This window comes from Myotis lucifugus, unplaced genomic scaffold, assembly GCF_000147115.1.
Source record: "Myotis lucifugus unplaced genomic scaffold, Myoluc2.0 scaffold_40, whole genome shotgun sequence".
Taxonomy (NCBI): domain Eukaryota; kingdom Metazoa; phylum Chordata; class Mammalia; order Chiroptera; family Vespertilionidae; genus Myotis; species Myotis lucifugus.
Window position 1 is genome coordinate 3,214,412 of NW_005871088.1, and position 24,570 is coordinate 3,238,981.

Below are 24,570 nucleotides of genomic sequence, written 5' to 3' on the forward strand. Positions count from 1 at the left end.
AGGAAAAATAGAAAGTCTATATGTATTAAAGAAACAACTCATAATTTAAAACCTTCCCATGGAGAAAACGCCTTGCACACACACCCCTGCCACCATTTACGTACCAATATATAAGCAATTGAACCTGGCAATACATAAAAAGGGTAGCAATACATGTGGGGTTGATTTCAGGAAGGAAAGGTTGGTTTAACATTTGAAAATCAATAATGTTACAAAAAATCAGTTAGTGAAATTCACCATATTAACAGAATGAGGAAGAAAATCACATGATCACCTCAACTTGTTTTAGCTAATTTTTTTCTATATATTTTTATTGACTTCAGAGAAAAAGGGAGAGGGAGCAAGAGATAGAAACATCAATGATGAGAGAGAATCATTGATTGACTGCCTCCTGCACGCCCCCAACTGGGGATCGAGCCTGCAACCCAACCTGGGCACGTGTGTGTGCCCTCAACCAGAATTGAACCTGGGACATTTTAGTCCCTAGGCCAACGCTCTATCCACTGAGCCAAATCAGCTAGGGCTGTTTTAGCTAATTCTTAATGAGATTTTGGAGAATTCTAAAACAAAGACTTTTCCTTTGCTAGGAGATTCTAACCAGTAGCTGGCATTTAGTAGTCACGAGAAGGCAATCTGGAAATAATGATTCTAGTAACAGGCATGTACTGGGGTGGGGGGGGGTCCTACCCTGTGCCAGAATTCTAATTTTAAAACAAAGTGACCTATGATAGAGGACTGGATAAAGAAGATGTGGTATATATACACAATGGAGTACTACACGGCCATAAGAAAGGATGAAACAGCATCATTTACAACATGGATGGACCCTGAGAACATTATGCGAAGTGAAATAAGTCAAACAGAAAAAGCTAAGAACTATATGATTTCACTCGTATGTGGAATATAAAACTGAAACTTATGAACACAAACAGCAGTGTGGTGGTTGTCAGAGGGAGGGGGGAGGGGGAAGAAAAGGGTCCTAATATGAGGTGACAGAAGAATATCTGACTTTGGGTGGTGGGGACATGGTTCTATATACAGATTTTGTAAATTAGTAATCCACACATGTAACCTATATGTTCATGTTGACTAATGTCACCCCAATAAAATAAAATTAAAATTATAAAAAGAAAGAACAGCAAAAACACACAAAAAAACATAGTGAAATATTAATCATCTACTGAATGAAACAAAGCCAATTAGAGCAAAACCAAATAGAACTACCCAGCATGTTTTTGTCAGTTTAAAGACCTATTCCCCACTCAGAATGATATTGGCACACTATCATGACTAATCCTGTCACCTCTAGAATGACAACCAGGGTCACTGATAGACAAGTTTATTTTTTAGCTTAGTCAGGACTGTCCAAACTCCAACTGAAATTATTTTCCTCACCAGGATATTTCATTCTCCAATTTAACCAATTCTTCTCAGCTACCTTGGATTAAGGTCAGCTTCTCTCCATCTTAAGGATTGCTCTTATAGAAACACACAATTCTGTTCTAAGAAGCCCCATCAGAATACCATTTATTCAGTAACTTCTAGGAGCTGTGGTGGTTGTTCCTTTTAGCATTCTTGTTCTCAGATTATCTAAATTAATGATCAACTAAATCTGTCTGACATGTTAAAAATAGCTACTGGTTAATCTTCTCTCAGAGCCTTTAAGATTGCCCCTTACAACTCTGACAATGGCCTCACATTCCAAATGGCTTTTAAAAGGCCAAGTGTATAATATGTCCACTTTCCCAGTCTTTTACTATGCATCTTAGTTATGCCCTATTCACAAATTATTAGAACCATGAAGTTTAATTTTAAGCAAATATATAACATTTGCATTTATTGAAGTTTTATTAAATCAAGGATAGGAATGGAAAAATCTATTTTCTTTTCAAACATTTAAAAATATGTTTACTAACAGGACAGCAAGACTTTTATTGACGTACTAGAGGCCTGGTGCATGAGATTCATGCACTGGAGCGGGGAGTCCCTCAGCCCGGCCTGCACACTCTAGCAGTCCGTGACCCCTTGCTCCTTATCGCCTGCCTGCAGTGGAGATGGGAGAGGCTCCAGCCACCACCACTGTGCTCGCCAGCCGTGAGCCTGGCTTCTGGCTGAGCAGTGCTCCCCCTGTGGGAGCGAGCACACAAACCTCCAGGGGGCAGCTCCTGCATTGAGTGTCTGCCTCCTGGTGGTCAATGCCTGTCATAACGACCGGTCGTTCTGCTGTTTGGTCGATTTACATATTACACTTTTATTATATAGGATTTTTGAATCTTATGAGTCTTTATTCCTAAGCCTGCATTCTGGATCTGGGAGCTCAGTTAGGTACATTCTAAAACCACTGACTCTGAGCCTTATTCTGCCCTAGTGGGCACCAGTTATGGAAGGTGACATGGGGCAGCCCTCAGCCCAAGCCCATCAGCACTCAAGACACTGGAATGCAAAGGCTCCTACTCACCTCAACTGCTATTCTCATTCAAAGGGCATTGTGGCATTAAATTCAACTCAGAAAACATTTTATGAGGGTAAGTAGCAATAATTTGTTTTGGCCTCTTCTCCTGGAAACCATACCATTTACATAAAAAGTGTGGTCTTAAACACTCCACTGAAATCTACACTAATAAAAGAGAAAGATGCAAATTAACCATACCTTCGCAACACCCACCAGCCAATCAGGAGTATGCAAATTAACCCAACAAAGATGGTGGTTAATTTGCATATGCAGGCACCAAGTGGCCGGGGGCAGGGCAGGATGCTTGCATCATTGCAGTGGCGACCATGCAGGCGTTCCCCACCGCCCCAGCCGCTCAGGGCCTCTGGGCAGTGTGGGAAGGCAGAAAGGCAGCTCCAGGCTGGAGCGAAGGCGGTGCCGGCCGCCAGGGGAAGGAAGGTCCATTCTTGCACGAATCTTTGTGCATTGGGCCTCTAGTCCATAATAAAATTCTGCATTTCTTGAGGGGCAAAAATAACAACAACTTAAACTTATCCAAAAAGGTAGAGTTTGTTAAAGTCTGGCTGTTGTAGAATGTCTTTGAGACTCTTTCTAAAGAATCCCTCAATTTTCCCCTTAGTTCATTTTATATCAATTTGTGCACAGAGATTAGTTTATTTTATTCTGAGTTTTCTGACAGCTTTATACTGCATTAACTTACTTGATTTAGCAGTAGACAACCTAAAAATAAGTTAATCTTGTTATATTAACACATCTTTTCTAACAAGCTACATCCATTCACTTGTGACTTAATTGATAGATAAAGACTAATCATTCATGTTTCTACATCTAATGCACTAACAATATCATTTAAAAATAATTATGCACATTTCATGGACAGAGTCTTAGAGCTGTGAAAGGCATCTGAAATTTTCTAATCCAAACCCCTTATTTTCTTTCTTAAAAACAAGCAGTACAAAAATGATGCAGATTAGACATGAAAATAGGCACTAATCAACATGACAAGTGGTAGTCAGATTGAAGATGTTAATAACAGACGCACATTTACCTAGACATTTGGGAGGAATAAGCTACTTCACATCCACGAAGTGGTGCTTATCCCTTCAGAAGCATCAGAATTATTTCTTGTGTTCAATTTTTTAAAATATATTTTTATTGATTTCAGAGAGGAAGGGAGAGGGAGAAAGAGATAGAAACATCAATGATGAGAGAAAATCATTGATCAGCTGCCTCCTGCACACCCGCCACTGGGGATCAAGCCCACAACCCAGGCATGTGCCTTGACTGGAAACGAACCATGACCTCCTGGTTCATAGGTCAACGCTCAACCACTAAGCCATGCCGGCTGGGCTGTGTTCAACCTTTTTATACATTTTTTCTATGATGGATTTCATACTTCCTTTTCTTAACCTGAATGTAACCAACATTTAATTTTTGTACTGGCTTGGTATCAACATGAACAGCAAGAAGTGCATGGCACACAAAACAGTGAGACTTCTGGCCAGCGTTGTGAGTATGTATTTGCTGTTACCTGTCTATCACTCATACCAGGGTGCCTGCCTGTGAGAACACCCCTTTTACCCCAACAATCTTTTATTTGACTACTTTCAGTCAGCTGTGACCTGGCACTCAGATGACTGTTGAGCCCAAGCAGCTCCCTGGTCTAAAAGTAAAATTGAGTTCCAAGAGAGGCCCAAAGACTCTGGGAATTTACTTTGGTTGCTCTGATCTACTGCCCCCTTTTTACTTATTTCTGAAGGTATGTCTATGCTCTCTAGATCCTTGCTGCTCCAAGTGTGATCTATGGACCAGCAGCATGACTTGTTAGGTGCTTATTAGAAATGCAGACTCTCAGGCTCACCCCTAGATTCACAAATCAGAATCTATATCCTATATAATAAAAGGATAATATGCAAATAGGCCGAACAGCAGAACAACTGAACAACCAATCAAAGCGTAATATGCTAATGAATGCTAAGGCTGCTCAACCACTCCCTATGACGTGCACTGACCACCAGGGGGCAGACAGTCACTGGTTGACCAGTCGCTATGACATGCACTGACCACCAGGGGACAGATGCTCCGACTGGTAGGTTAGCTTGCTGCTGTGGTCCAGCTGATCGGGACTGAACGAGATGGGCTGGACACGCCTTGGAGCCCTCCCACGGTCCCTCCCCAGCCTGATCGTGCTCCGGTGGGGTCCCTCAGCCTGGCCTGTGCCCTCTCGCAATCCAGGACCCCTTAAGGGATGTCGGAGAGCCCGTTTCAGCCTGATCCCACAGGCCATTCCCCTTGGGAGGGCGCCAGATGCAGGGTTCATGGCGATCGGGACTGATCAGGTGCGAGCCTGTGGCAAGCACATTGGGGCCAGGATGAGCAGGAGCAGCAGGTAGGAGCTGCAGGTGGCGTTGGACTGCAGGTTTCAGCCTGATCCCTACAGGCCACCAGAGGGACTCCACCCATGCACAAATTCGTGCACCTGGCCTCTAGTTTTACTATAAGCCAGAGGGGATTTCTGTGCTCCCATTAAGTAAGAGCTGCAATAACTAGGGAAGTCCTATGCCTGCCTCCTTCGCTCCCAACCTCTATCCTTGCCTCTTCCCCTCTCCCCAGCTGTTCTCCCTACCTCTGACTTTCTTTCTCTAATCTTGCCCCCTCCCTCTCTCTTTACATCTCCCCTCTAGCTCTCTGCCTCTCTATCTTCCTGCCCTCTTCTGCTTCCCTCTCTCTCTACTCCCCTCCCAGCCTCCCACCCCACTCTCTGCTTCCTTCTTTCTTTGCCCCCTTTCCCTGCCTACTCTTTGCCATCTCTTGTGTCCCCTCTCTTCCCTGCCTCCTCTCTCTACCCCTTCTTTCGCACTCCCCTCTCTTTCCTACACTCCTCTCTGTGGCCTCTCCTACCCCACTCTGCCTCCTGCCCCTTTTTCTGCCCTCTTTCTGCCCCTGTCCTTGTATCCGAGCACCCCTCTCTGCCTCTCTTTCTCTGGCCTTCCCTAACCCCTCTTGCACTTTCTGCCACTCTCTGCCTATTTCTGCCTGTCTCTCCCTGACCCTCTGGCTCTTCCTACCATGTCCTACCTCTCTTTCCCCTTTCTCTCTGCCCTTGCCCCTCTCTGCCTTTCTCTGTCCCTGTCCCTGCCCCTGTTATGTCCCCCCCCTCTCCTGACCTTTCCTCTCTGCCCCTCTCTTTCCTATACTCCTCACTCTACCACCCCTCTCTCCTACCCCCCTTCTGTCCCCTCTCTCCTACTCTATTCTCTGCCTCACCCACTACCTCCTTCTGTACCTCTCTGCCCCCATGTCTTCCTCTCTGCCCCTCTGTCCCCCCTTTCTACCTCTTTCTGCCTCTCTCTGGCCCCATCACTCTCTGCACCCCCCTACCTCCCTTACTCCACCTCTTTCTGGCCCTCTCCCTGCCCCTTTCTCTGCTTCTCTCTACCACACTGTCTCTCTGACTCCTCTTTTTTCCTGTCCCTCTCTGTCCCTATCTCTCTCTGCCCCTTCTCTCTCTGCCCCTCTGCCCCTCTCTCTCTGACATCATCTCTCTTTCACTCCTGTGTCTCTGTCTTTCTCTCTCTGACTGGCTCTGGCTCTGTCTCTCTCTGATTCCAGGTCCATTTCCATGGCACAATCTCCTATCATGATGGTAAATCCTCAAACTCAGGTTTGGATGTTGGAGATGAAGGGAAAAACAATACATACCTCATGGTCTGCTTTGAATTAAAGCCCTCCAGGCCCAACTGGCTTAGGGACGGGTGGTCCAAGTATGGGCTTCTTGCTTACCAGGGCCCTTTGCATTGGGGTTTTGGAACTAAGCACCAGGAGATGACAAAATACTCTGCAGCTTTCTATCTGCCATTGGTTCTTGAATAGTCATTTCCCTCAGTGACCTTGGGGCTAGAGGGGCTGTGGACTGGGGGCAGGGTATGGAGACTCCTGGATTCCCTGGTCAAATCCCCTTTGCTGGCCTTCAGTCCCATCCCCATTTCTAACACATTACATTTCTGACCCAGCAGGGGACTGACAGAAAGTGAGCAAGAGAAGTAGAATGGCTAAGGAGTAGGGCCTTGGTTTGCAAGGCTTGGGGACGGGATGCTGACAAAGAACACTTGTACAAGAAAAGTAACTTTTGGTGAGAAGTTGTTTGTTTCTAATTTTCTGCTTATATTTCTAAATCAAAATGAATTAGAATAAAATGAATTAAATAATAGAAGGGATATTTTACACACGTCTTAATTTTGAATGAACATGAAAGTTTACTCTTCAACTCTAAGGAATGTTTGAATCAGACTGTGTAGGTCAAACATGTATTTGAAATCTCTCACCTGTCTTGTCATTTGCCAAACACAATCAATAAACTGAAGAAATATTGGAGATCGGTCGGCATCTGCATGGTTGTCATTGCCATGGCCCACTCGCTGTAAAGAAACAACAGGTTAAATGTTTTAATGTATGCATGGTCCTCTCAAAATTGCCTGGTGACAAGAATAATGTCTCTTCAGAGGGAAGGCAGGGGAGGGTGAATGGGAAGAGATCAACCAATGAACTTGTATGCATATATGCATAACCCGTGGAAACAAACAATGGGGTGGTGAGGGCCTGGGGGGGCATGAGTGGGCTGGAGGAGATTAATGGGGGAAAAAGAAGGACCTATGTAATACTTTCAACAATAAAGATTAAAAGAAAAAAAAGAATCATGTCTCACTCCTATGTCTCAAGGCCTAATAGAATTACTAGCACATAATAGGCACTCAAAAATGTTCACTGAATTGAACTGACTTTCATTAGTCTTAGGAAAAAAAATTTCAGTGTACTACATTTTTACATGATGATTGTTTTATAATGTTTCTTTCATATAGCTGGGATCAAGAGTTATAAGCAAAGAGCCAGCATTTTTCAGTCCAAATGATGGGGTCGCCCCCAGCCACCACACCAAGTGCACAGTGTCACCCTGGAACTACCAATTAGCAGCTCATAAAGCACATTATGATTGCCATTTTCTCCACAAATGAAAAAAAACAAAACACATTTTTTTCCATTGTTCAGAAATGTCAGGCAAGTTTGAGAATAAAAATAATCATTAACAATATACAAATTTTAAGCAATTTTCTATGACTCAGAGAACCCCAAAAATCTCACTCTTGAAATAATAATGGCTAGAGTCCTTGTTCTAGGAGTCCAGTGTTGTATTAATTTTTTTCCAGTTGAGATATAATTGATAGCTAGAATTGTCTTTCATAGTCTTTGATATTTTAGAAGATATTAATAGATTCATACAAAAAGTAAAAGATAATTTCAATCACATAAATAGGACTGATAAAAACCATTGAAAATAAGTCAGATCAAAAGTGAGATTCTTTCTTTTAATAGACATTCACTGAACTCCTATGGTATCTGTAACACATCTTGCCTGGCCCTCAGGATTTCAGGCATTTTCATGGTGTCTAGTAGAGTCCAGGACCTTGGTTAGGCATCTGGGGTACAAAGACAAATGAGACAGAGTACCCATGCTTGATGATTAATTCATTTATGGTCTGGTCATAGGAGAAAGACCTATAAATAACAAGGGCAATAAAGTGTTCCAAGGGCCACAAAGGAGCAAGTGGCCATCTTAATATGGGGTAGATGAGGGAATGAGGAGGGAAAGTCATACAAGTCAGTCATGGAGGAGGTCACATTTGAGATAAACCTTGGAGGACAGGAAGATGTCTGCTACCTGGCTGGCCAGGGAGACAATATATCAGAAGCAATGGGGGCACCAGGGTGCCATTATTAGCTGGGCACAACTGAGGCTCAGAGGATGAAGCACAGCAAGGGAGACAAAATGAGGCTGGAAAGATGGACTAAGGTCAGATGACCAAGTGCCTTGAATGCTGCACTGAGGAGTTTGCCCAAAATCCCATAGGACATAGGAAGACTCTGAGGTATTCACGCTGGGGAGTGGCCAGGACCTGAACTCTACACAGTAAATGGTTAACTCTATGTTATATGAGTTTTACCTCAACTTTTATTTTATTTATTTATTTTTTAAATATATTTTTATTGATTTCAGAGAGGAAGGGAGAAGAGAGATAGAAACATCAATGATGAGAGAGAATCATTGATCGGCTGCCTCCTGCATGCCCCACACTGGGGATCAGCCCCCAACCCGGGCATGTGCCCTGACTGGGAATCAAACCATGACCTCCTGGTTCATAGCCTGATGCTCAACCACTAAGCCATGCTGGCCAGGCTCAACTTTTATTTTAAAAAGCCATACTGCCCTAGCCAGTTTTGCTCAGTGGATAGAGTGTCGGCTCACGGACTGAAGGATTGCAGGTTCAATTCCCAGTCAAGGGCACATACCTCAGTTGCAGGCTCAATCCCTGGCCCCAGTCAGAGTGTGTATGCGAGGCAACCAATCGATGTGTCTCTCTCACATGGATGTTTCTCTCTCTGTCTCTTTCTCTCTCTGTCTTTCCCCCTCCCTTTCACTCTCTCTAAAAATCCAAAGGAAAATATCCTTGGGTGAGGAGAAAGGAAGGAAGGAAGGAAAGAAAGGAGGAAGGGAGGGAGGGAGGGAGGGAGGGAGGGAGAAAGGAAGGAAGGAAGGAAGGAAGGTCATACCTACATTAAAAAAAAAAAAAAAGAATGCCCTACCAGGAATATACAATGCTGAGGGTCCACAGTATTATATTATGGCAATTCAGGTATGATACAGAGCAGAAAGCCTGTGCACATGTACATGTGTGTGCGCATATGTTCTGCGATACACACATGCAAATAATGGAGCAAAACAGTTGAAGCATGAACCTATCTCAACTTACCAGTGCAAACCTATGTCCAAAACTTATCCACTCCTTTTCTATGAGAATCTCAAATCCTTTAATGGTGCGGTAATAACTGTCCAGCATCAGCATAGCCAGAGATGTCAGCTGGGCTGTTCTGTCCCAACCATCGCTGCAATGCACCACCACTGAGGTTTTCCCAGATTCTATTTTATCAGCAATTCTCACTGCCCCGGCAAGAAGCATCTTCAGAAAAGAAGGCACATTAGACCAAGCAACATATAATTTCTGTTATAACAAAAATAATTCTGGGGAGAACACAGGAAGTTCAGATCAATAAGCCAAACAAGAATGCAAGGAAGTGAAAATCACTAGAAAACATTAGTAGTATCATGGGAGGGGGAAATTTATACTAAGAAAAACTATAGCAGTAACTAGGGTCCTTTACTATAACAGCCGAAATGTACTTAAAAGACCTGACGTAAGGCAAGCACTATCTCTTTTTATTATATCACAGAAGCCCCCCAAAGAAGACCAAAGTCTGGATGCTTCCCATAGAAACTAAGGAAGCGCAAGCACACAGCAAATATGTGCTAATTTGAAATGTTGAGAAACCACTTGGATACAGATTTATAGCACCAACACAGAGAAATCTTATCCAGAAAGCATGTAAGGGACTGGCCCTCTTTACCCTGATATACTCCAGCCAATGTGTCCCATCCACGTTGGATAGCCACCGTGTTTCATCAATCGAAGGGTAGGCAATCTCCTTTAATTTACGTAGTGACTCTCTCATCACATGAATGTTGTGGATCTCCAAGAAGACAAGTTCTGCATTTGGGTAAGCACTTTCACTTTCATATCCTCCACCCTTTGCCTGTGAAAGACAAAAGAAAGACATCACTTCATCTGAGTTAACTGTTGTCCTCTCTAGTATTACCAAATAGAGACCATTTAATATATTTTATTGATTTTTTACAGAGAGAAAGGGAGAGGGATAGAGTGTTAGAAACATCGATGAGAGAGGAACATCGACCAGCCGCCTCCTGCACATCTCCTACTGGGGATGTGCCCGCAACCAAGGTACATGCCCTCGACCGGAATCGAACCTGGGACCTTTCAGTCCGCAGGCCGATGCTCTATTATTCACTGAGCCAAACCGGTTTGGCCCAAATAGAGACCATTTAAAGAAGCAACAAACTCATCTGTTTATTATAAACTTCCTACATCTTTCATATGAGTTTCCTGTGGCCACTGGAACAAAGCACCACAAACCGAGTGCCTTAAAACAATAGAAGTGACTTCTCTCACAGTGCTGGAGGTGGGAAGTCCAAAATCAAGATATTAGCAGGGCCATGCTCCCTCAGAACACTCTTGAGGAGGATCCTTCTTTGCTTCTTCCAGCTTCTGGCGGTCCCAGGTATTCTTATTTTATAGACACATTACTCCAATCTTTGCCTCATCATCACAAGTCCTTTTCCTGTGTCTGTGTCCCTTCTCTTAAGGACACCAGTCAGATTGGATCAGGAATCACCCTAACCCAAAATGACCTCATCATAACTTTATTACATTTGCAAAGACCCTCTTTTGAAATAAGGCCACATTCACAGGTACCAGGGGTTAGGACTTTGACTTTTTTTTTTAATGGAGATACAATTCACCCAAAATAATCCTCCATCACCCATTGTCAGTTTTTAAATCATTAAGAAATGGATCTTACTCAAGGCAATTTAGGCTTAAAAAGTTCTGTTAATGCCATCTGTCTGAACACAAAAAGTTATACAACCACAAAATTAATAAAAATAATAAAATCATTTGTAAATCCCTTACAATGATATTTATTTAAGCAATTTTAGTAAACTAAAATTGTAACAAAAAGGGGAATATGGTTCACCCCTTGGTAATCTCATAACAAAATATGATCTAGCTTATATTTTGTAGAGATCAACATTTAAAACACATCTGTGATGAGAATGTAGAGAAGTTGAAACCCTAATACATTGCTGGTGGGAATTAAAATTGCATAGTTTGTGGGAGAAAATGTTGGTGGTTCCTCAAAAAGTTAAATATGGAATCACCATATGACACAGCAATCCCAGGCCCACGGAATTGAAAACAGGTATTCAAACAAAAACTTGTACACACATTCACAACAGCCAAAGGTGAAAACAACCCAAATGCCCATCAATGGATGAAGGAATAAACAAACTGTTGTCTAACTATGTAGTGGAATATTTTTCAGCTATACAGAGCAATTAAGTACTGTTCCATGCTACAACATGAATGAATCTTGAAAACATTATATTCTAAGTTAAAGATGCCAGGCGTGAAAGACCACATATTGTATGACCCTGCTAATATGCAATGTCCAGAACAAGGAAATCTATACAGCAAGTAAATTAGTGGTTGCTAGGGGTTGAGGGGGGAGGGGAGAGAATGGGCAGTGACTGCCAATGAGCACAGGGTTCCCATTTAGGGCTATGAAAGCATTCTAGAATTAGATGGTGGTAATTCTTGCAGAACATTGTGAATATACTGGAAGTCACTGAACTGTAAAACTTTGGAATGGTTAAATGGCAAATTTTATGTTATGTGAATTTTATATTAATAAAAGCAATAAATGCATCTGTCAACTCAAAGACCACACTCATCATTTAGTCTCCAACCATTTGCCTAGTGGGTACTAATGCTCAACCCTGAGTTAAATACTGGAGCAACAATTATGAACAAGTGTAGACTATAATCCTTAAGGTCTTCAACATTTAGTGGGGTAATCAGGTGAGGAGAAGGGCACGTAAAGAACAGGGGGCAAGTCCTTTCCTGTAGAAGAGCGTGAGGCTGCCAGGGTGGGCAGAAGAGATGTCTATACAAGTTAGGAAAGCTTTGCTGTGGGGAGGAAGGTCAAAAACACTCAAGGTAGAGGGGCCAATCATGTTTACATGACCAGAGATGGGTGAAGATGTGGTTTCCTGAGAGGCAAGCAAGAAGTTCAGCAGAGAACACTAGGGCAGTTGTGAGAGCAGGAAGAGAAGAGGCCAGAGTGGTCAGGTCCTGAATCAGACTTTTACTGTAGAATCAGCACTGGCTACATAGGGACAGAAGTGACTGGAGAAGGGGGGACTTTGTGCAGGTGGACCAGTTCAGAGACAGGCGGTCACCCGGCTGAAGGAATCATGATGGAGGCACCAGGGCAGAGACATGCACCTGCTTTGAGATATTTAAGAGGCAGGGCATGGTGGCTGATTGGGGCAATGGAACTGGGGAGCACAGGAGGTGACACTGATGCTTAAAATTCTGGACTGGGTAACCTGAGAGATGGTGGTATTATTTACTGGGATACACTATTAGAGAAGAAACAGTGTTTGGCTTTGAGTATAGAGAATACAAAATGCCTGGGGGAATTCAAGTGGAGAGGCCTGCAGGGTGCGGGATACACAGGTCTGAAGCTCAGAAGAGAGGACTGAGCTGTGCATATCAATATGAAGTCGAGGACATTTGGATGATATTGGAGGACAAAGGTCTGGCACATGGTGCTCAAGGACAGCATGTAATGTGAGGAGACAAGTAAAGACCAGGAACTTGAAGAAGGCCAACATTTAAGGAATATAAAGCAAGAGAAGATCAGCCAGAGATTGAAGGGAAAAAAGAAAAAGGGGAGAAGTATTTTGAAAAGGAGAAAGTACTTAACCATGTCAAAAGCTCACGAAAACAAGAAAAAGAACTAAAAAAAAAAAACACATTGGATTTTGTGAAAAGAAAACACTTGGGGACTTTACCAAGAACAGCCGGGGTAGAGATGGGGATGGGAGCTAGTTTCACATAGCTTAAGGGGTGAGTGAGTGGCAGTGAGCACTGAGGGGTATCAAGGAGGCAGCTCCTCTAAGAAGTCTTGTAAAGGGCAGGAGGAGCTAGCTGGAAAGAGACAGTGATGATGAATCCAGGGAGGGCGTATCTATGTAGATGGAAATGACTCCATGGGAAGGAGTCAGTGGAAGGGAAAGGTCAAAGATCCCAGAGCAAGAAAAGGGATGATTGAGCAGGTGGAGAGGTTGGGAGCTAATGGCAGGGCACAAGAAGGCGGCCGCCCCTTCCACAATAATAGGAGGCAAGAGGCTGCCACAGACAGCAATGCAAGCTAGTTTCCATGTGTGGTGGCAGGAGCAGTGGGAGTTCCTGTCTGAGGATGGGTTTACCCTCTGTGGAGAAGGAAGGTCAGCTGTTGAGGATGAATGGAATAGAGCAGGGTCATACAAAAGTCATTAGACAAGAGTCATGAAGAGGCTGAAACAACTCCTGGGGAGTCTATTGGGTGACTGAGGGGGGAAAAACTTTCCAGCAGCGATGAGGGCCCAGTCTGGAGAGTATAAATCTGGAGTGGCTCCAACCTGCACATTGTGAGCCTCTTATCCTCCTGGAACACTCAGCAGCCCAGATTGTGGGCATAAGAAAGGCAGGCAGGAGAAGTGAACTGAGTCAGGCAGGAGTGCTGAAGGGCTAATGCGCCAAGATGCTGACCAGGAGACATTGGACCAGACAACCTAAGGAGCCCAGGCTGGGCAGGGTCACGTGGATAGTCCCAGAGCTGAGAGAAACAGGAGGAAGTGCAGGGTCTGGGGGTCCATGCATTGAGGACCAGCTGTGGAGCAGCCTGTAAGCACTGGCACAAGAGGCTAAGGTCTGAGAGGGCAGTTTGCATCTGAGAATTCAGAAGGAAAGCTGCTCTGGGGAAGACCAGAGGCTGTGCGTGAGGCTGAAATCCCGGTCTCCTGGATGTAGGAACAGTTGCTGAATATCTGATAAAGTCTGTACGTGGCAAACATGACTGACAGGAAAACAACATAATTTTTGTATATTTGGATGCCAGCTTATACTCCAAGTTATTCTACAGAATTATATGAAACACCTAAACATCATTAAAACACTTTTTGAACACCAACTATGGACAAAGCAGTTTAGAGTCCAGTCCTGCTTTCCGTGGCATAATTATGTTTTTCATAAAAAAATATAAACCTTAGCACCTGCTGAAGACGCTGCTGGCTAAGGTAGGAACAGCACAGTGTAGTGGTTAAAGGCACAGGCCTGGGTGGCAGGGAGAGTGGGTTTATAATCCCAGTTCTACCACCCAAATGCCACCTCAGCTTTCTCACTTGTAAAAATCTCAAAGGGTCACTGTGGGGATTAACTGCTAAGTAAATTAATAAAATAAAATAAATTATCTTAAAGCTAATCCATGCAAAGCTTGGTGCCTGTCCATCATCCCCCAAAGTCAGTCGAGCACTGATATAGTATTACCTCACCAGCACCTACCATGTCCGAAGCCATGTGCCAGGCGGAGCCCTTCCCTGAGATAGTGCTGAGGAAGAGGCTCTAGGAGGGGTTGGGCGGGGCCTCGTGCTTATCAAACATGTCATCACGGAGCTCATGCCAAAAGCTGGGTTTAAACAGGAGAATGTATAGCAAGGCAGTTTGTTGCCTGGAAGCTAATTACTAAAGATCCAAATGAGGCAAATGACAATCAGAAAATGGGGTTGTAGCCCTAGCGGGTTTGGCTCTGCGGATAGAGCGTTGGCCAGCAGACTGAAGGGTCCCAGGTCAAAGGCACATGCCCGGGTTGTGGGCTCAATCCCCAGTTGGGGGTGTGCAGGAGGCAGCTGATCAATGATTCTCTCTCATCATTGATGTTTCTATCTCTCCTTCTCCCTTCCTGTCTGAAATCAATAAAAATATATTTAAAATTAAAAAAAGAAAATGGGGTTATAAAAGAGAAAGAGTGTGATTACCCACTCTAAGCCAGGACACACAGAAGAGACAGCTGGAGGTCTTGAGACAGAAGAAGGGGAAGGAGGGTGAGAAGTGTCCCAGCTGGAACAGGGAGTTTCAGAGAGTTCTGGAAGACAAGAACTTGCTGGCCAGACCTCTTTCTATGGGGGCAAGCAGGGCTCTGAAGAGGAGCTAGTGACACTGGGGCACTGTTACAGACCAGCCCCCAAGTTTGCAAGAATAAGCTGATAGCAGCGGAGATAGGGCCATCCCAACACTCTTGGGAAAAGGAAACCTGAATACCAGCAGCCAGCTGAAGGATGTCCTCAGATTTCCTTGATTTCAAACAGCTGTTCAGTGCTTGTTGAAGGTGTGCAGCACTCTCCGCCCATCAGCATGCCAATCCTCAGTAGCAGGGAGGGCTCCCAGGAGAGAACACTGAAGCCTCAGAGAGGGCAGGCAACTCCTAAAGGCCAAAGGGATAAACTGCCAGGGCAGTATTCCCATGTCCCCAGACTCAGAAATCCACACTACTCATTATGGACTGCATGATTCTGTCCCTGAAAAATTCATATGTTGAAATCCTACCCCCCAAAGTGATGGTATTAGGAGTTGGGGTCTTTGGGAGGGGATTAGGTGATGAGGGTAGAACCCTTATAGGAGACACCAGAGAGCTGGCCTCTTTCTGTTTAGATGTGTGAGGACACAGCAAGAAGGTGGTTATCTAGAAGCCAGGAAATAGGTTTTCACCATACATGGGATCTGCTGGCACCCTGATTTTGGAATTCCAGCCTCCAGAATTGTGAGAAGTGTTTATTGTTTACTAGAGGCCTGGTGCATGGATTCATGCACGGGTGGGGTCCCTTGGCCTGGCCTGCACCCTCTTGCAATCTGGGACCCCTTGGGGATGTCAGATAGCTGGTTTCGGCCCGATCCCCACAGGCCCGATCCAGACAGGAAGGAGCCTGATCCCTGCAGGCCCAATCCAGATAGGAGGGAGCCCGATCCTATGTGTTAAGTATCTGTCTCCTGGTGGTCATAGTGACCAGTCAACCGGTCATTCAGTAGCTTAGGCTTTTATATATATAGATAAGCCACCCAGTCTGCAGTGTTTTGTTATATCAGCCAGAGCTGAAACACCCTCTTCCATGGTGTCCTGCTTCTATCTCTTCCACATTGGGTGAAACACAATGAACTTCTCTTGCTCTGTTGGATGTTTAGAAGATCGCCTCTGTGAATATAGCTTTCATCTTGTGTTTTATAACTTTGGGATAGTATTACAGCAGTGACGGGAAGTATGCAGAGACATAGAAAGACTGACAAGGGTTAGTGATCCACCAGATGTGGGTAGCAAGAGAAACTGACTAAGATATCCACATCAAATCCCTGGCAACTGTGAGCATGACCTTTTTTTGGAAAAAGAGGTATTTGCAGATGTGATTAAGTTAAGGATCTTGGGATGAGGAGAAATCATGGATTATCTTGGGTGGGCTGTAATGTCACCACAAGTATCCTTAGAAGAAAGGAGAGGACACAGACACAGGGGAGAAGGCCATGTGAAGACACAGAGGCAGAAATTGGTGTGCTGTGGCTACATGTACAGAATAGCCAGCAGGATCTGCAAGAGGCAAGGAAAGATTCTCCCGTGAAGCCCTTTTAAGGGAGCACAACCCTGCCAGATTTCAGATTTCTGGCCTCCAAAACCATGAGGGAATAAATATGTGTTAAGATGCCAAGTGTGTGGTAATTTGTACAGCTGCCTCACGAAACTCATGTACTGCTCATCTCCATCCCCACCCTGTTCCTCTTCCAGTCTTTCCCATCTCAGTAGCTGACGCCACCCATCACTCCCCAGGCCAGACACCTGAGACAGTGAGCTTATCAACGTCATGTACTGAGTTCTGAGGATGTACCCAGCACGGTGCTGAGTCCCTTACGTGCATTCTTCTCACTTAATTTTAATCCTTACACAGCCCTCTACACAAGGCACTGTTATCTCCTATTTCATAGAAGAGGAACCTGAGGCTTATGAAGAGGTGAGGTAAATGGCTCAGGGCTCTACATAGCATCAAGTGGCAGAACCTGAAGAAAAACTCAGGTGTAAGTGATTGCCAAGCCAAGGGTTCTTACACCCTGCCTCTGAAGTTGCTGAAGCTGTTATCTGGGAGACAGCCAAGTGGAGATGGCAACTAGACAACAGATGGAAATTTTGTCTAGACCTCAGGAGGAATGAGGGTGGGATAGAAACTTGGGTGTGAAACTCAGCATATAGAGTGTTTAAATTCATGGCATAGGAGGAGAGTGCACAAAGTTGAAAAGAGGATCCCAGATTGAGTTTGAGGAGCATTGCCATTTGCAGGTTGGGAAAGAAAGAGGAACCAGTGAAGGAGACCAAGCCAGCCAGGTTGGAGACAGAGAAATCCAGGGGGTGAATGTCATAAAAGTCAAGAGAATGGAGCAGTACACTCTGAGGTCAGTAACAATGACAGCTAACTTGAACCAAATGCTTTCTCACAGGGTAGTGTCCTAGGCCCTTTACAGTAGTCTCACATCCACTCCAGGAAGTAGGTTTACTGTCACTGCCACTTTAGAGATGAGGCAATCATGGTGCAGAAAGATGAAGTCATATAGCAAATAACCAGTTTCTTTCTATGCTCTCTCAGAGCATATTTCAGGTTCCTCCATACCTCAGAGGATAACCATGTGGCAGTTGCTGCGACTACCTGTTCAGTATGTGTCTCTCCCAATAGCTAGCAAATGCCTGGCCCATAGCAGGCACTCAAGCACTGAAGGAAAATGGATGGCTCATTTGCTCCTTGAAGAAGAAGGTAATGGCTTCTCTCAAGAGTGAGATGGGGGGAGATGGGAAGGTGGTTTTTTGGAGATTGTGGTCAACTAAATAATCACTGAGGAAATAAGAGGTTCAAGTTGCCCAGAGAAACAAAGACCTCCCTAAGCACTGCTGAGGAGAACATGAGGGATCATGACCATGCTCTCAGACATCTTCCTTCTTGCCACTCTTGTGAATGACATGCTCTGGCACACTGTTGAGTAGGTACATGTGCTCTCTAGAATGCCCTGCTTGTCTCCTCCTGCTAACCATCCAAAGTCAGCTCAAATGGTGCCTCCTTCGTGAAGCCTTACCCAGCTTCACAAGCAGGCCTGGCCAGTCCCTCTCCTGGCTCCCCCAGCACACTGAGTTGATACCTGTAAATAGCACCTCACCTGGTCTGTTGTGGTATATCCTCCTAGTAGGTGCTTATTACATTTTTGTTGCCCAAATGACATGAGATGGTAAGGGCTGTCACCACCTTCCTGATACATGAAATTACTTGTGGAAAGGGCCAAGCCCTCTGACTGCCAAATACCTACCTGTAGTAACACATTGCTGGAAAGTCAATCATGGGAAGTAGAAATGACTCAGTTCAGAGCCTTTTCTATTTGGATAGTGGGTATTGGAGGCTTGATGTCATAGCTATTGCTAGGTTTGAAGGGTCCTGTCCCCTTCAGCTACTGAGAATCAAATGGAGTGGTCTGCAGATGCTACTGCTCCATGTGATTTATGGAAACATTTATATTTCCCTAGTTTCACATATTTGACTCCATTCTAACAGACCTTCAGACCAGATGTGAATTAGTCAAGCAATCACCATATTTCACAGGTTAAAGGACTTCGAAGGGCCTCACGATCATTTCATTAAGGTACTTACTTGTTTCTTTTGGTGATAATTCTCTTTCTGGGTCTTTGCTTAATTAATTCAGCAGACAGGATTGTGGAGGAACAATAAGAGAGACAAGATCCCAACTCACATGAGACATACACAGGCTATATCCCAGGGAGGAATAGCTATGGTCTACTTGGAAAGATTCTACCTTCAGGTGGGGAGGAAGTCAATGGCTATTTGAACTGCATAACAATTTACAGACAGTACATGAGACAAGACCTACTGGTTCTGCAATGTCATCAAGACTGTACCTTGTTGGTATCGGCGACACTGTTTTGTCGGGCATCGAAGATGATAAGTTTGTGAGACTGTGCATTAGCATCCATTATTGTCTGCAAGTATTTTTCATCTTCTTTGCAGCGTTTATCACTGGGACCCACAAGTGGCTGGCTGCACCGAGTGATTGTTGCCTGACTTTCTGGATGAATCCATGACAATACCTAGTGTGTGTAAGTAACAAATATGAGTACAGTTCCTAAAACAGTATGTGCTCTAAATACCATGTAGTAAAAACAAGTTCTCTTCTCAAGCACAGCTTCTTCTGTATATTTTCCTCAAAGTGGAGGGGTCAAGCCAATCACAGCAATGACAGTGGCTATGAGATGCAATGTTTGGGTCAGGATGAAAAAAGTCTGACTAGATGAGCTCTAAAAATCCCCTTCCACATCTAAACTTCTATGATTCTAAGAAAAGCAGAAACTAAGTGAAAAGGTTACTAACATCAAGCCCCATTCCTATTTGATCGACTAGTTTTATTTTGTCTCCTAATTGAAAAAACATCTTTGTATCTCAACAATGATATATGTGGCCAGATAAGGACAAAGTGAATATACAGTCTCTCATAAAATCTAAAACTATATCCCCAAACCTCCTTTTTTCTTCCTGTGGCCAAGAGAATCAGGATTGTACCAGACTGCAAACTCTAGGCTCAAAAATGTTCACTCCCTCCTGGGTTGTGGTGACAGTATCATGGGGGTACGCATATGTCCAAACTCATCACATTTTATACATTAAACATGTGCCATGTTTTTGTATATCAATTAATCCTCAATAAAGCTATTTAAAAAACCCATCCCCTGCTGGCTCCTATGTTTCTTTTCATAATGGTGTCCCACCCATGCAGCTGCAGCCTTGCACTCAGCATCCAAGAAAGTGTCTTTCTCTGAGATGAGTTGGTGAAACCAGAGACACAAACCATTAAAGCAGTAACATGCTAACTCATCCTTGCTGTCTTTTGTTATATGTACTACATTTTGAGAGCTAAACTGAAATTACCCTTGTACTTAGTAATGTGAAGTCATATGAGGCAGTCAGCAAACATAATGTTTACATAATTAGGTAGTTCCTGAGAATCAAAGATATGTTCAGGTTTTCAGGCTTATTTTTCTACTTTTCATTTTGTTCACTAGATTTTTTTCTATTTTCTTCCCATATCAGATCTAACACAATATGTTTATACCTAAATGACAATGTTTATTACTTACAGGGACTCTGCCTTTTGCTCGAAAGGCTGCTACTTTTGCAAGGTCATCATCTTTTACATTAGTTGGCACAACAATGATGGCAGGGTAAGTGTCACAGAGGTCATAATTACTGTTTACTTTGGATATTTTCCAACTCTCATTTGGTAAGCCCTGTAGGGTGTTAGAGAAGAAAGAAGAGGGGAAAGCATACTTTTATACTTTTGAAAAGTACTAAGCATGAACCATATCCATTTCCTATTTTGTGCTAAAATCTGTTTATAATTTGTCCAGTGCTAGTTAAAAGTTTAAATATATATTTATCTAATATGACCCATTTCCTACCCATTTAAAAATTTAATGAAGCATAAGAATTTCCAAACATACTAAAAAAATGAAAATTATATACTAGAATCCCAGTCCTATACATTTCTTGTAGTGTTTTTATAAAGAATGAGCATAGTGTTGTCTTCAAAAATACTCGTGAAATTCCTTTAGAGACAGAAATTTCTTACCAATATCTAAAATAAGTAATACATATCACCACAACATTTCTAACCTTTTAGAAAACAAAAAGATGCTCAACCTATTATTTTTAGTTTCGATAAGCAACATACTTTACCTGTCTTTTATATTCAGCTACTGGATCATAAACTTTCCATCCATTAATTGGAAATTTTTCTTTATAGTTGAATGCAAAGAGTGTCTGGATACAAAAAAACACAAAATACATGTCAGCATTTCTTTGCTATGTCATATACCCAATATTAAAGCTTTTCATTCAGTTATAAGCTGAATGTATTAAGATTCCTCTTTTAATTTGTAAATGTTGAAGCACCAAATATGCAGCTTTCTTAATCATTACACAGAACTGCTGAATTTTAAATATTCTAATATTAGTTGCCAACAGAGAGAAAACAGATAAAGGCAACCTCTGAAAAAAGGAATAATTAAGCATGAAATTTTGGACCCTCACAAAGGAATGCAAAAAGGTTTATATTGGTGTACCTACCTGACCATTGGAAAGAGGAAATGCATGTTTATTGAGGTTTTCAAATATTCCCAGTTTACTCTGTTCTTCTTGTTTATAAGCAAGTCGCAAGTTTCTCATATCCTGTTAAACAATTAGCAGAACTCATTTATTCAATGTGTATTGGGTACCTATTAGTCATAACCATGCTATAAGAGATCAATAAAATATTTTTGATCATTTCTCATGTTATACTTTATCTTGCTCCAACTAACAAAAGGCAATTAACAAAAACACCTCCAACAAGATTTCTTTTCCTTTTTTAAAAATATGTTTTTATTGACTTCAGAGAGAGGGAGGGAGAGAGAGAGATAGAAACATCAATGATGAGAGAAAACCATCCATCGGTTGCCTCCTGCATTCCTCCTACTGGGGATTGAGCCCCAAACCTGGGCATGTGCCCTGAGTGGGAATCAAACTGTGATCTCCTCGTTCATGGGGCAACACTCAACCACTGAGCCACACAGGCCAAGCCCAGTGTGGAAATTAAGTGAGGAAACTGGAACAGAGGGCATGTGTTGGGGAAAAAACTCTTCAGATAGAATCAAGAATAAAGTTAGTACATCAAGACCTGTGCATTTACTTCCTAAAGATATGAGACACCCAATCAATGGTGAGCTTTAAACTATTGAAAGAATCAATTACAGATCTTGAACCCTCCACAAAACAGAAATGCAACAGAGGTTCCTTCCCAGAACTCAGAGCAAGGACTCTGTCACAGAGAGACTACCGCCTCAGTGACTTCCTTACAAAAACGATAATGCTCTTTCTTAAGATCAGTTTCTTAAAATGCCCCACCATGCAAGCTGCTGTCCAAAAGCTCAAATGAAGGTGGGGAGGAGCGATTCCTGTGAGGTGGCTCATATGGGGCAATTTCTTCCCAGGACTGGTTTGAGCAGTGTCCCCCAACCTTCTAAAACCACTGCTGGTAAACACAAAACTATCACTATTCTTTAACATTATTTGAAATTAAAAAATAATTATGGCCACAAACAAATTTAAGGTAGAGTAATTTGGAAATGAGGAAGTTATTATTGTGATATGTATAACAACAGCAAAAAGATGGAACTAACCTAAATGTCTGTCAATAGAAGCTGAATAGAATATAATGGAATACTAGAGTGCTGTTAAAAACGAGACTCAGCTCGCTATGTATTGATGTCAAGGAGCTCCGAGATACATTGTTAAGGGGGAATGGAAAGGGCAGAATGTTTTCAAAGATTATACATACATCTTATGTGCAGAGGGTATCTATGAAAATTGATAACAGTGGGAGCCTGCAAGGACTGCAATAGGGGTGAAGAGAGACTTACTGTCCGGCCAGCCTGGCTCAGTGATTGAGCATCAACCTATGAACCGGGAGGTCACGGTTCGATTCCCAGGCAGGGCACATGCCTGGGTTGCAGGCTCCATTCCCAATAGGGGGCATGCAGAAAGCAGCCTATAGATGATTCTCATCCCTGATGTTTCTATCTCTCTCTCCCTCTCCCTTCCTCTCTCTCTAAAAATCAATAAAAACATATTTTTAAAAAAGTTATATGGGGATTTTCGACTGTGCAGGCAGTTGGTGCCCCTAAGCCCCACATTGCTCAGTGGTCACTGTACTGTTGTCCCTTTAGGAAGTCTTTGACCATCCGTTGTTCTGAAGATTAGTCTTAAAACAACAAACTAGGAAAGTATGGATCTCTGCTTTCCACTTGATTTCTCTGAAATGTAAGAAATAATATCAGCATGTAGGTTACAGGTCCATGCTAATTAGAATACTTCAATAGGAAAGAAAAGGTTTACTTCAATGGCTTACACAATGGTATGAATTGGTTGATACAAGATTTAAAGAGGTTTCTGTCCTAAAACACTTGAGTTACTAACAGTACAAATTACTATGACTGTCCAAAGAACAGGAAAATTGTGTCAGAAAAAGTTCCCAGCTGACTGCCTCTTGCAGTCTTACTAGTGTTGGTACCATACCTTGCACACTATCTCTATACCACAAGAATTGTCCCCATGGCTCTGTGCTCCAATCTTCTCAACTCTGCTGATCACTCCCAGGGGAACATCCAGGATAAAATGTGGGTCCTGAGTTTACAAATTAAGATGAATGCTTATTAGTGTCAGTCAACAGAGTTTTCATATTGTAAGTCTTCCCTGGCTTAAAACTTATTTGTTTACTTCACATTTCCTCTTTGTCCAAGCTAAGAAACTGAAGTCTGATTTATAACATGTTTTCTGAAGATGTTTAGATGACAAACTTCCCCTCCAGGTATAAGTGCTACTTTAACAGCTTTTTTCTCAAGATACAAAATCTGGTTGTCAATGTGCACATCTTAAAACTCACCTGGTTCTCTCAGGGTAATGGGATTTCAGGGCACTTCTTACTTTCTTCTTTATTGTTTACTCGCTTCTGAAGTGTTTTTTAAAATAAAACACACTTTTAAAAACTCACCCTCTCTACATTTTTGAAGTACATCTTAAAGTCCGTCACAGTCAGCGTTCCACTCACAGCTCCCATAAATGGGCAGATATACATGACATCTTTCACTGAAAGGAAAAACTCAAAGTAGCAACTACTGCCATAGACTTGTGCTTCAATAAATTATAAATTTGTTATTAATTTAAATAGACATGGATAGTCTTCTAATAAAATTCCTTTTTATCAAACAAAATTCTATTTTGGTACTTAATGAGGTTTTAAGTGAAGAGCTTCATAATAAGCTACATTTTGTCATTTTTTCCAGGTGGTTAACTTTTTTCTATGAGTGATAAATTAATCATATCAAAACATATTAATTAATCTCTGAAGACAGTGGGCTACCAGTTAATAAATTACTGCTAATGAAAACTAAAGCTAAAAACTAGCCACTAATGCACCTCCTAAAAGCAACTGCTTTACAGATGACAAAAACCAAACCACATCAATGGAGTGGAAAAATAATTATTTGCTTCAAATTCCTTATCAGCTTCCATATAGACTTTTATTTTCATATTTAGAATATCAATATCAGCATATTTAATACTAGAGGCCAGGTGCACAAAATTTGTGCACTCGGGGGGGTTCCTCAGCCTGGCCTGTGCCCTCTCGCAGTCTGGGACCCCTTGGGGGATGACCACCTGCTGGTTTAGGCCCGCTCCCTGGGGAATTGGGCCTAAGCTGGCAGTCAGACATCACTCTGGCAGCCCGGGAGCCCTTGGAGGATGTCCACTTGCCAGCGGGGAGCAGGCCTAAGCTGCAGTCGGACATCCTTAGCACTGCTGAGGAGGCGGGAGAGGCTCCCACCACCACTGCTGTACTGGCAGCCGTACTAGCTGAGCAGAGTTCCCCCTGTGGGAGCGCACTGACCACCAGGGGGCAGCTCCTGCATTGAGCATCTGCCCCTGG

General features: G+C 43.0%; 1 protein-coding gene across 5 annotated transcripts in view; it reads right to left on the minus strand.

The window, feature by feature from the left end:
* Positions 1 to 24,570, minus strand: part of MTMR1 (myotubularin related protein 1) — a 64,782-nt gene that overhangs the window by 9,155 nt on the left and 31,057 nt on the right. For 3 of the 5 annotated variants that reach the window (XM_006087735.3, XM_006087730.3, XM_023753045.1), the window contains 9 exons: positions 23,638 to 23,732; positions 23,163 to 23,270; positions 21,177 to 21,278; positions 20,787 to 20,870; positions 20,189 to 20,338; positions 18,956 to 19,144; positions 9,911 to 10,096; positions 9,259 to 9,465; positions 6,778 to 6,870 (listed from right to left, as the gene is read on the minus strand). In XM_006087735.3, coding sequence (XP_006087797.1) covers positions 6,778 to 6,870; positions 9,259 to 9,465; positions 9,911 to 10,096; positions 18,956 to 19,144; positions 20,189 to 20,338; positions 20,787 to 20,870; positions 21,177 to 21,278; positions 23,163 to 23,270; positions 23,638 to 23,732 — 1,214 coding nt within the window. The remainder of the gene's footprint in view (positions 1 to 6,777; positions 6,871 to 9,258; positions 9,466 to 9,910; positions 10,097 to 18,955; positions 19,145 to 20,188; positions 20,339 to 20,786; positions 20,871 to 21,176; positions 21,279 to 23,162; positions 23,271 to 23,637; positions 23,733 to 24,570) is intronic. The other 2 variants (XM_023753044.1, XM_023753046.1) reach the window with 2 other exon arrangements.